This window comes from Ahaetulla prasina, chromosome 2, assembly GCF_028640845.1.
Source record: "Ahaetulla prasina isolate Xishuangbanna chromosome 2, ASM2864084v1, whole genome shotgun sequence".
NCBI classification, from domain to species: Eukaryota; Metazoa; Chordata; class Lepidosauria; order Squamata; family Colubridae; genus Ahaetulla; species Ahaetulla prasina.
Window position 1 is genome coordinate 173,140,440 of NC_080540.1, and position 10,870 is coordinate 173,151,309.

Consider the following 10,870-nt stretch of genomic DNA (forward strand, 5'->3'; position numbering starts at 1 on the left):
TATTGGCATTATTTAGCGGTGATAATACAATGGCATTAATGCATTTTTCCATTAATTAACTAATTAATGGGGGATAATGAATCATTAAGAATCCTCCAGCAGGCAGTATGAGAGTGTCTGAGGAACATCAGTTTGACTGAACATCAGTCTGTCCTAAATACCTTCTAGAGGGGAACTGTTCAAAAGGATTTGGCAATGATTTTTTAAATTAGTATCCTTGCAGCTTCTGACAGTGAGTTTCAGATGTTAGTGAGAGTTCTTTGTAGAGGGAAGAAGAGCAGGTTGAGGGAAGAAGAGCAGGTTGGCCTCCTGCTTAGATGTTAATTAGCTTTTTTTCCCATCTGTTTTTCTCTGTTTTAGAGCAATAAGCTCAGATTTATAGAAAATTAAATGAAAGCCAGCCACTTAGGGGGACACTGTTGTTTTTGCCCCGTCAAGCAAAATGCTCAGTCTCTCAGATCATGAGTTTAGTTAGGAATGTCGTGGCTAAACTTAACCTACTTAGTGATTTTACAGTTGAACCATAAAAGTACTGGCCAGCCCTAAAAACTTATGTTAGAAATGTCTGTTGGAAGAGTTTTGATATATTTAGGCCTCTCAGCATGGGGCCAACTACCAGATGCGGTGGGGGAGGGCAGTTGTCACAAGGAGAAGAAAGGCCCCTTGTGAACTTGTATTTTCTTCCTGGAATTGCTTTCTGGATTGGAGGGAAGTCTTGCTTGTTTAATTTGGCTTTTGCAATTAAACTGGATATAATTCGGACTGGAGGGAATGATAAAGTCACAAAACTTACTGCATGGCTGGGTGAGTTGTTCCATGGAAGTGAGGTATAGTACTTGCCTTTGATAGCTGCATTAAGTAACACTTAATTTATAAATAGCGCATTAATCACAATTCATTGCAACAATTGTCCCACGGAGTTTCCATTGAATAGCAGGCTCTTGTGAAGTCCAGTGAGGTTGGTTTGTGAAGAAAACCCTTAATTCAGTTGTCTAGCTGATATTAATGCAAACGTTGGCAGCCTTGACAGTGTTTCTAAAGCTCGGTGAAAGTCTCTATTTTAGTCCTTGGCAGGAGTGAATTATTTTTTTCTTAGCAACTTGATGGACAGGAAGGAAAGGGTGGGAAAAAAAAGAATATCATAAAAGGGGACATAGAAAGGAGTGGTCCAGTGGTGAAATCCAAATTTCTTTACTACCGGTTCTGTGGGCAAGGCTTGATGGGCGTGGTGTGGCTTGGTGGGCATGGCTTGGAGGGAGTGGCGGGGGAAGGATACTACAAAATCTCCATTCCTACCCCACTCCAGGGGAAGGATACTGCAAAATCCCCATTCCCACCCCACACTGGGGCCAGCCAGAGGTGGTATTTGCTGATTTTCTGAACTGCTCAAAATTTCCGCTACCAGTTCTTCAGAACCTGTTAGAACCTGCTGGATTTCACCCCTGGAATGGTCTGCCTCCTTAGTGATCTTTCCCATGGTCAGCAAGAAGCTTCTGAGAGATTTCTGTTCTGATTTGTGTGTGTGTAATTCTCCAATCCTGTGTAATTCTCCAATCCTGTCTTATTAATTTTAATTGGGACTATTAATAATTTTAAAATTTTAAATTGTTTTAAATTCTCGGCCATTTGTAATATGCTTGTTTTAGTTTTGTTTTTAATGTGTATATTGTGGGCTTTTTAATATTTGGCTGTACACCGCCCTGAGTCCTTCAGGAGAAGGGCGGTATAAAAATCTAATAAAATAAATAAATAAATAAATAAATTAAGCATGGCTTTGCCTCTCTAGGTAGAAGTGCTGTCTGGAGAAAAAATAATAATAATGACTTCTCCCTTAGAAGCGAACAAGTTATCATGGCACATTTACTACATCCAACCATATTTATATTCTAAAAGATTTTCCATTTTTTAAAAAAGGTTTGGAAAAACTCAGATGAGGCCACATCACTTATGAGTCCTTGGATGGGAACCAAATTGATGGATTGGCAGACATTTTGAATATAAGCGGGGATGTTTACTTGTATTTAGAGATGATGCTGGCTAATGGTGGAACATTCCTGAGCAAAAGATACCAGAAGAAAATCTGGTGAAACGTAGTTCAAAGCTGCCCTTTTCTTAGGTGTTTTGGGTTCCTCCAGATTTACCAAGGCAATAGAAAATGGTGGTTTAAAAGAGGTTAAAATGTGGCATCAGTTCAAACCGATACTTCTTGGCTTATCAGGCTCAGCTTAGATTCATCCCCTTTGTAGTACAGTATAGATGTTGCCTTCATGTGTTATTAGGAGTAAGTATGTATATTGGCTCAATCTGGACTCATACCTTGAAGAACAATCTGACTTGGGGGTAATTTAAACATTATGATGTCATTTCCTTTTTCCAGGGCAAAATATTTCAAGGGGAAGAAACTTCATGGAGAATTGGACATCAAGGTTGAACAGGTAAGTCTGGAAACAAGCATTAGGGACTGACTTCTGGAATACTTATCAGAGTTTCAACCATATAGTTTTCCAGGTATTGTTGGGCTGCAATTTCCAATTTCCAACTAGGGCTGGCCGTAACTGGAGTTAAGTAACACCAGTACATTCTGTTCTAAGAATATGCAGTTCTGTACTTGCTTGTTGTGCATTAACCCCTTTTATGGGATGCCTGACCTGAGCTTCAAAAGTAGCTTAAAGCCAACTTGCAGTTGTTATATTATTATATTATATTGACCTTGAAACAGTAATGGAGGATGTAAAGAAATTGTCGAGCCCAGGTGACACAACTGTGGCTGAGCGAGCCGAGAGAAATGCCATTCAATCAAATGCCAAATGACCTACCTACCTTTAGCCATGGCTGACCTCGGAGGAACCAAAATCTTTTTATTCCTGTTCTGCACAAAAGGAGAAACAAATAAATAACGAGTGTCTGTGTCCACAGTCTTAGTTTATGTTATGTGCCTCTGTCTGGTAGAACAGTATTACGACAGGGTGCTGCAAAGCCTCCAAACTACCTTTCACTTTAAAAGACCAGTGAAATAATTGCATGCAAGTGAAGCCCTAGAACTGTCGAGAGGGAGAAAATGGAGTTGTTTTCAATGGGAGAAGAAACTCCCTCTGCCTGCAAGTAGGTTGCAAATATTAGTTTTACTCCGGCTTCAGATATATTAAACTAGATTGCTTACCCACAGAGGTAATGTTGTGGAACTACATAGAACCATGGTTCTGCTGCAAGTTTTTTGTGGAGGGGAACAAACATTGCTTGATGCTGAAATTCATATTGCCTTATGAGGAATTTAGGGAGTGTTTTAGATGCACCTTTGGTTAAGGGTAAGTCTACATGGAATGTTTGCTTAGGTTTCAATGTTGTCTCATTTGAATGGCAGTTTATTGAACTTAAAATGTGGTCTTCAGACCTTTCGGTTTGAATTGAGAATACAACATAAAATACACACTGCTTGAGAAGGTTAGACATGATGAGCAAGATATATTTCAAGGAAGTTACCTCACCATTTAGATTATATTTTTCTGCTGAGAATCCATTGGATAAAGACCAAGGAGGAGTGGTGTTTAAATGTAGAGTCTATATTTCTGCCCTTAAAATGAAACCAAGAACGAATTCAAAGTAAGTAAGCCTGACGGGAATCCCATCCTGTTTTTCTACTCTAGGGAAGTTCCAAAATTAGTTTTTTCCAACCCTTACAGTCCTATCGTACATGATTTATGGGGTTGGTGAACTTCTGTCTACACTAGAGATTATTTTTAGTCTAGACTTTTAGATGATCTTCATGTGATCGTGACTCAAAACTGGATTGTAGTAGTTAAAATGTGGGATTAGAACTAGGGAGGCCTAGGTTCATTTTTAACCAAGGGCCAGTCATTGTCTCTCAGCCCAATTTATTGCACAGGTTGATTGTTTGAGGGGAAACAAAAAGAAAAAATGCAATGTATATTAAGTTGAGCTCTTGGCTTTGGAATGGAGTATACATCTAACAAATAAGTAGTTTAGTCTTATATGTGCAGCCAGACCATTTTTAACCATTTAATATAATCATGATTAAGGCAAACCATACAAATGGTTCAAGTGATAATAACAATGATATCACCAGTGCTCTGGGGACAGCTAGTTGGGAACTCTTTTCATATCCTCGTTAATGTGCCCACTAAAGTGGGCACACATATCTACTCGTGATTTCTATTTTTTCTATTGGCATCCTTCAGTCTCAAAAGACTAAGGTATTGTGCTCTGGAAACAGCATCTAGTGTGGCTAGAAAGGCCAATTCGAGAGTGACAATCCCTTCCACACTGAGGGAAGATACATTCTGTCTCCTGCCTAGCCCCCAGATTTCGCTGGTTCCGGGACTGCCTCTTTACCTCCAGCCTGCTGAACAAATGTCTCTTTGAATTGGAGAAGGCCATGCGTCTTTAGCCTCCAAGCTGAATGATCGGCAGTCAAGGTTTCCCAGTTGTTAATGTCCATTCCCAGGGCCTTTAGGTCCCTCTTGCAGATATTCTTATATCGCAGCTGTCTCCCTCTGAGGCACTTTCCCTGCACTAATTCTCCATACAGAAGATCTTTCAGAATCTGACCATCAGCCATTCTCACGACATGCCCAAGCCAGTGTAGACGTGACAATGGTTTGTGCAGCCGTGGCATCATCCACAGGAAGCTGCTGATATGCTTGTGCCATATCTAACTTAGCAAAGATAGACCCCTGGCCCAAAGAGTGGAGAAGGTGTTGGACTACAGGAACTGGATAAGGGTGTGCCTGCAAAGCACGGTTCAATGTGCATTTAAAATCACCACAGATGCGCATCAACCATCCGGCTTAATGGGGTGACAACAGGAGTCTCCCACTTAGAGTGGTCGGTGGGCTCCAGCACCCTTGCGCAATCAACTTATCCAGTTCCTTGTCCACCTTGGACGCAGCGCAAAAGGCACCCGTCGAGGCTTAAGCCTAATAGGAGACACCTGGGGATCAAGGTTTAGAGATATAGGGTTGCCCTTATATTGACCCAGGGAATCAGCAAATACCTCAGCAAACTCAGACATCAGGGCCTCGAACCCATCTGTGGTGGTAGAATGAATGCCTGTGATGTTAAGGCCCAATGCTGAGAACCAATCCAATCCCAATAAGCTGGGTAGGTCACCCTTAACTACAAGCAATGGGAGGCGACCGGAGAAAACACCTTTCGCCACCCGAAGGCGGGCACCTCCAAGAATGGGAATATCGTTCCCCTGATAGTCCTTCAGTCTGGTGGTACAGGCAGTCAACCGACTTTCAGTGAAGCTTGGAGCTATCTTCTGTAAGGTGTTCCAGGCAATAATAGATTTAGAAGAGCCTGTGTCCACCTCCATTTTACAGGGCACCCTCCATCTTGATAGTAAGAAAAATTTTCTTGTTGGAGCCAGTCGAAGCCTGGCTGATCGACACTGCAGGGTTGGTGTTTCCTCGGTTCACGGTGAAACAATCATCTTGGGACACAGGAGGACCTCTCTGGAACCGTCTAGCCGGACGAGGACCTGACGGAATATTGTCCAGTGGGGTAGAACGACAAACCCGAGCCAGATGTCCCGCTGCCGCATTTGCAGCAAACTGCAGTTTTGAAACGACACAACGAGCGAGGGTGATTCTCTCCGCATCCCAGGCACAGCGCCGTCTGTGGTTTCCGCTCTGTTGGTCGCTTGGCTCCCGGGGCTACTCGGAGGCGACCCACCTCGTCTTCCTCACCCTCGAATTCCTCGGAGAGAACATCATCATGGTGAATGGAAGCAGAGTGGGCCACCGTATGCATGGCCGGAACCCTATGCATCTCCGCCGATGACTTCTCTGACATTTCATAGGCACGTGCCTCATCCAAGGCAGACTGGAGGGTAATGTCCGTTCTAGATAAAAGACGGCGTTGCAATCTCAAACTCCTCACACCGCACACCAGCTGCTCAAGAAGGGAGTCATCCAAGTTAGGGAACTCACACTCTATAGCAGCGGTCCGGAGAGAAGCCATATACGAGTTGATGGACTCTTCGTCCATTTGGACCCTCTGGCGAAAGGCAAACCGTCTGGAAATGCGCGAAGGAGCTGGCGCATAATGAGCTCGCAATGTGCCCATCAAGGTGGCCCAAGGCACCGCAGAAACTGATTGAGGAGCCAACAGAGCTCTGGCCGTTGCAAACATTTGTGGGCCACAGGCATTCAGGAAATGGGCGCGTTTCCTATCTCCTGAGAGCTCGGTGAAATCGTTGGCTAGGAGATAACAGTCAAAACGCTCAACATACGCATCCCACGTCTCGTAGGCCGGGTCATAGGGAGCGAAAGATATCTTAGCCGCCATGGAGCAATGTGGATTGACAAGGATAGAGGATAAATAAACTCCCCTACCGTAACCAGTACTCAACCGTCGCCTCAGGAATCCCACCTTCGTCGCCAGTGCTTCATTCAAAGAATGAAGAAGGGAATGGAGGCTTGACGGTTAGCAATAATCCTTTATTAACAACAAACTAACAGCGAGTAAAAATAGGGCAATATTCCCGAACAAACCAACTTCACTCACAGCTGCTACTTATATAGCAGCTATCACCTGTTGGCCAATGATGGCCACTCATTTATAAGCCAATAGGCAACGATTCTCTAGCCTCATACGCTGCATCAGGCATAGCCAGGCAAAAGTCACTTAACAAATATTTCACTTAACAACAGAAATTTGAAGCTCGACTTGTGGTCTTAAGTCGAGGACTACCTGTGTTTATGTATTGATTGTTCATTAGGCTTTAATGTATTTAAGGAGAAATATCGAGTTTGATTTTGGCTACTGAAGAAACAATCTTTCATCTGGATGCTTAAGTAGTGTGTTAAAAATTGTGCACTGAGTTTATTCAAGTCTATTATAGAACTAGAAGTTGGGAACTTAAACGAAATTGCCAGTTACACAAGTCTTTCCTTTTTCTGTGTAATTTGCCCCTGTCGACCCAAGAGGAGAATATTATTCCATTGCCCAACATTTTTCTGATTAGTGAGATTGTGCAGTAGAGTGCAGTGTTAGTATCCAGTACACTACAGTATGCAGTTATCATCTCTAGAACTATAAAATATATATACACAGTGCCACCATTGAAAGGTCATTGAAGAATCCGACGTTTCGGTGGGATTATTTGACTTCCTAAATAATCTTATATATCCCTGCAGCTATTCTTCTATCTTTGGAGCTGTTTAAGCAGCATTTGAAAAATCAACACTCACAAATTTGAGTCTTCTTGTGTTCTGCTTTTCCCGAGTGCTCCCCTGCCTCCAAGCTATCATACAATGTGTCAGTGGTTCTCAACCTTTTCTTTACCACACACCCCTTTAAATACCTTTTGTGGCCAGGGACCCCCAAGACTTAACTCAAGATTTAAATTATAACATTTCTTCAAACCTTCATTACATCGTGGCATCCAGGGCCCCTGCAGTACGAGATAGATGTATTTCTCCAGATGTATTGCACTTAAATCCTTGTTATGTCTAACACATCTGGAAATTATCAGATTGGACAATGTTGAAGTAGATCGTTCATTAATAGTAATTTTAACGTATGATGAAAGCTTGCTATGTTCTCAAGTGGAAGTCTTTCCCAGCACTAATTGCCCAAAGTCTTTTAAAAAATGAAATGTCAGAGATGATGAAAATGGAACTTTCTTCTGTCTTTAAACAATTGCTGTACCAATTTACTGTGTGACCCTTTGTTCTTTTATATGCTGTGGGTCTTGGTGAACAATTAGATAAGCCACTAAATGAAGGATAACTGAAGTTGCAGGGTTAATTTTGCAAAATAAACTTCAGATGTGACCCCTTATTCAGGGCTATGGCATGGGAAATATGAAGCTTTTCACTTTTTTTCTCTCATCACATTCTTAATCTGAATTTTCTATCTGGACTGTCTCCCCTTCCCCATCCCCCGACACATCTGGTATTATTTGCATTGGGGAGTAAGCATGTTTATGCTGGCAGTTCTTTCCCCTAAGTAGACATGGATGGGTTTATAAAGTCATGGGGAAGCCGCTTCAACTTAAAGGGATTTTATTTAACTTTTAATCTGGAGCAAGACTACAGCGGGGACAAGTCTTCCCATCTTGAACTGGATTGGTTTGGCAGATTATACCTGCAGTTTTTAGCCTTGTGATTGATCTTTTCACAGAAAGTTTCCAAGTAACGTTTGTTTTCTTTAATGCAAGGGTTGCATTTTGAAGTACACGTACAAGTACAAGCACACACTCAGATAATGCTGTATTTTTGTACTTCTTTATTCAGACTTCAGGATGCATGGGATATCGGCAAATATGCCAAAGATGAAATCAGTAGATAAATTCTTCAGACCCAATGCATTTAATTCAATCAATTATTCTTTAAATCTATTCAAACGTCTGGATGAATAAAATGGTTTTAACTACTGGTTTCTAAATGTTGATGCCAGATCAACCTCTCTGAATACCGTTGGTGCATAACAAAGATACATCAATCTTTGTTATGTCAAATCTGACATAGCCTCAAATGGGACATGGCCCAGAGACTGCAGTGAAAGTGTTGGAAGAAGCCTTGAGCGTATATGCACTGATAATTGCTGGGAAATTTCTACTAGAGCTTGACCACCCATGAAGATTGAATTGTGATGGCAGAATAAACAATGTGCTGTCTGGAAATTAGTATAGTCTCTGAACACATAGTTATTGTTTATCCCTGAGCTTGGGAATGTGGCAGCCTAGGGTTTTAATGAGTAACCATTTCATTTTCCTCCAGCAACTGAGGAAATGAGACCAACTTGAATCAAGACTAATGGACTGCTTAAAACAAATTTTTGCAAATTGCACGGATACTTTAAAAAGCTGTGAATTTCCTGTGTTTTGTATCTTAATATGTTATTTTATCTAACCCTGCAGAGGTTCTATGGCTCTCTCAGTGGCAGTAGAAGACCAAAGGAAAGTGAAAACGTTGAGCGAGAGGGTTTGATTTGGGTACCTAAAATGGAAACTATAGATTAAAATGCAGGTTTTGTGGACAAATGCATTAGATTCTTTATCCTGCCTCTCCTTCCTTTTCATATTCACACCTTTTCTTCCAGGAGCCTAAAACCGGATTTTGTCCTGATCCGCCAGCATGCCTACAGCATGGCTCGTGGTGGAGATCATCGTGGCATTGTTATTGGCTTGCAGTATGCGGGCGTGCCCAGCGTCAACAGTTTGCATTCCGTGTACAACTTCTGTGACAAACCTTGGGTGGTGAGTGGCAGAAGATGATAATTGAGGGAAGAACCAGATCTATGGCACTGTAGAGTCTGCCTTAGAACTGAACATAGAAGTTTCAATATTTTAAGTTAAGGAACGTACAAGGTGGAGGACTTGGCCTCATTTCTTTATTTTGTACACAAGAGATATTCGGGAGGGGTTTATTACATTTCACTAATTTAGTTTTAAGCGGCTTTTGGATATTGTAAAATGTTCAAATTCAGTTATCGTTTATCATTCCTGCAGTTAAAGAAACAGTTAAACAACACCTTTCCAAGCAGAGAAGGTAGCAATTAAAAAAAACCACAGCAAGCAATGTCAACTAATTAAAATGTCTGAATAAACAAAAGTGCTGAAATAATTGCAGTGTTGTATTAGCTACATTCTCCACAGAGAAGTACTTTTCTCTTTGTCATCACCTAATCTATCCAAGATGCCAACTCTCTTAACTCATAGGTAAGCTAGCTTAGAAGAGATGATCCTAGAATTAACTGCTTCCCAAACTCTTTATGTATTTAAAAGAGTGGCACCGTATGTTGGACTTGGAAGGAAATGGGTAATACTATTTTTCTTGGTTGAGTGAGTTATCCCTTTGGATGCTGCATTCCACATTAGCAGAACCTTTTAGCTTGTCTTTGAGGAACAGGCCATGGACAGTGTATTACAAAAATGGCCAAGTCATGCATGTCTAGGCTGGCTGCGTAATATGCCAGCGCCTCCCTAGGAGTCAGCTAAGTGTTACCAATGATGGGAGATGTTGTGTAGGATTTCTGACATTTGCAACATGTTCTGCTAATAGAAACTTTCATGCTCAGGCTCGATTAGAGGGAAGGAAAAGGGCAGGAGTTGCAAAGGGAGGGGTCTATATAGTAAAGTTAACCTTAGAAGCTTGTGGAAATAGATTTAGAAATACCTTCCTTGTTTCTTACTGCACTGTCTCTCCAATAGTTTGCCCAGATGGTCCGCCTGCATCGCAAGCTCGGTCCGGAAGAATTCCCCCTCATTGACCAGACGTACTATCCCAATCATAAGGAGATGGTAAGTTGGACTTGCATGTGGAAGGCTGAGGATTTTTCTGATTATTTGCTGAGAGTAGCACATTCTGAATTCTCTGGCTCCTTTAATAATTAAAAGGACAAGTAGCCATTTCTGAGCAGGACCATCGAGGATGAACATGTTTATGTATATATCTATGCATATAGCTAGCATTAATGTAGTTTTCAGATATAAAACATCATAGTCATTCCTTCTTAGCCAGTATGTCTTCATTTTCCTGTTCAAGGATGAGTCATGCATGACAGGGTTTGACTTCAGAATGAAGTGGCCTTATTTGAATCTGCACCTAATTTGGGTTTTTAATCATCCGTTCCGGGTTAACATGAGTACAAAAAAGGACATAGACTGCATTTGGGCTTCATATTAGAGCTATTGTTGGAACTAAGAACCCAATGACAGTGGATACTACTCCCTAACCAAGAAGCCCACGAGATATACACACTCATATCCACAATTTTCTGATCTGTTTTGTTATAAACTTATTATTTACCAGCAAACGTTTTCTCATGCATTTTCTAAGGAAAGACTTCATCTAGTGAAGGCAGGGGTGAAATATTCCTATGTTGCCAATAATGCTTGCAA

At 41.5% G+C, this 10,870-nt stretch overlaps 1 protein-coding gene across 1 annotated transcript in view; it reads left to right on the plus strand.

Moving 5' to 3' along the window:
- Positions 1–10,870, plus strand: part of SYN1 (synapsin I) — a 110,538-nt gene that overhangs the window by 34,369 nt on the left and 65,299 nt on the right. The window contains exons 2-6 of the mRNA XM_058171572.1: positions 2,378–2,439; positions 6,872–6,898; positions 7,979–7,988; positions 9,019–9,226; positions 10,181–10,270. Of these exons, the coding sequence (XP_058027555.1) occupies positions 2,378–2,439; positions 6,872–6,898; positions 7,979–7,988; positions 9,019–9,226; positions 10,181–10,270 (397 nt within the window). The remainder of the gene's footprint in view (positions 1–2,377; positions 2,440–6,871; positions 6,899–7,978; positions 7,989–9,018; positions 9,227–10,180; positions 10,271–10,870) is intronic.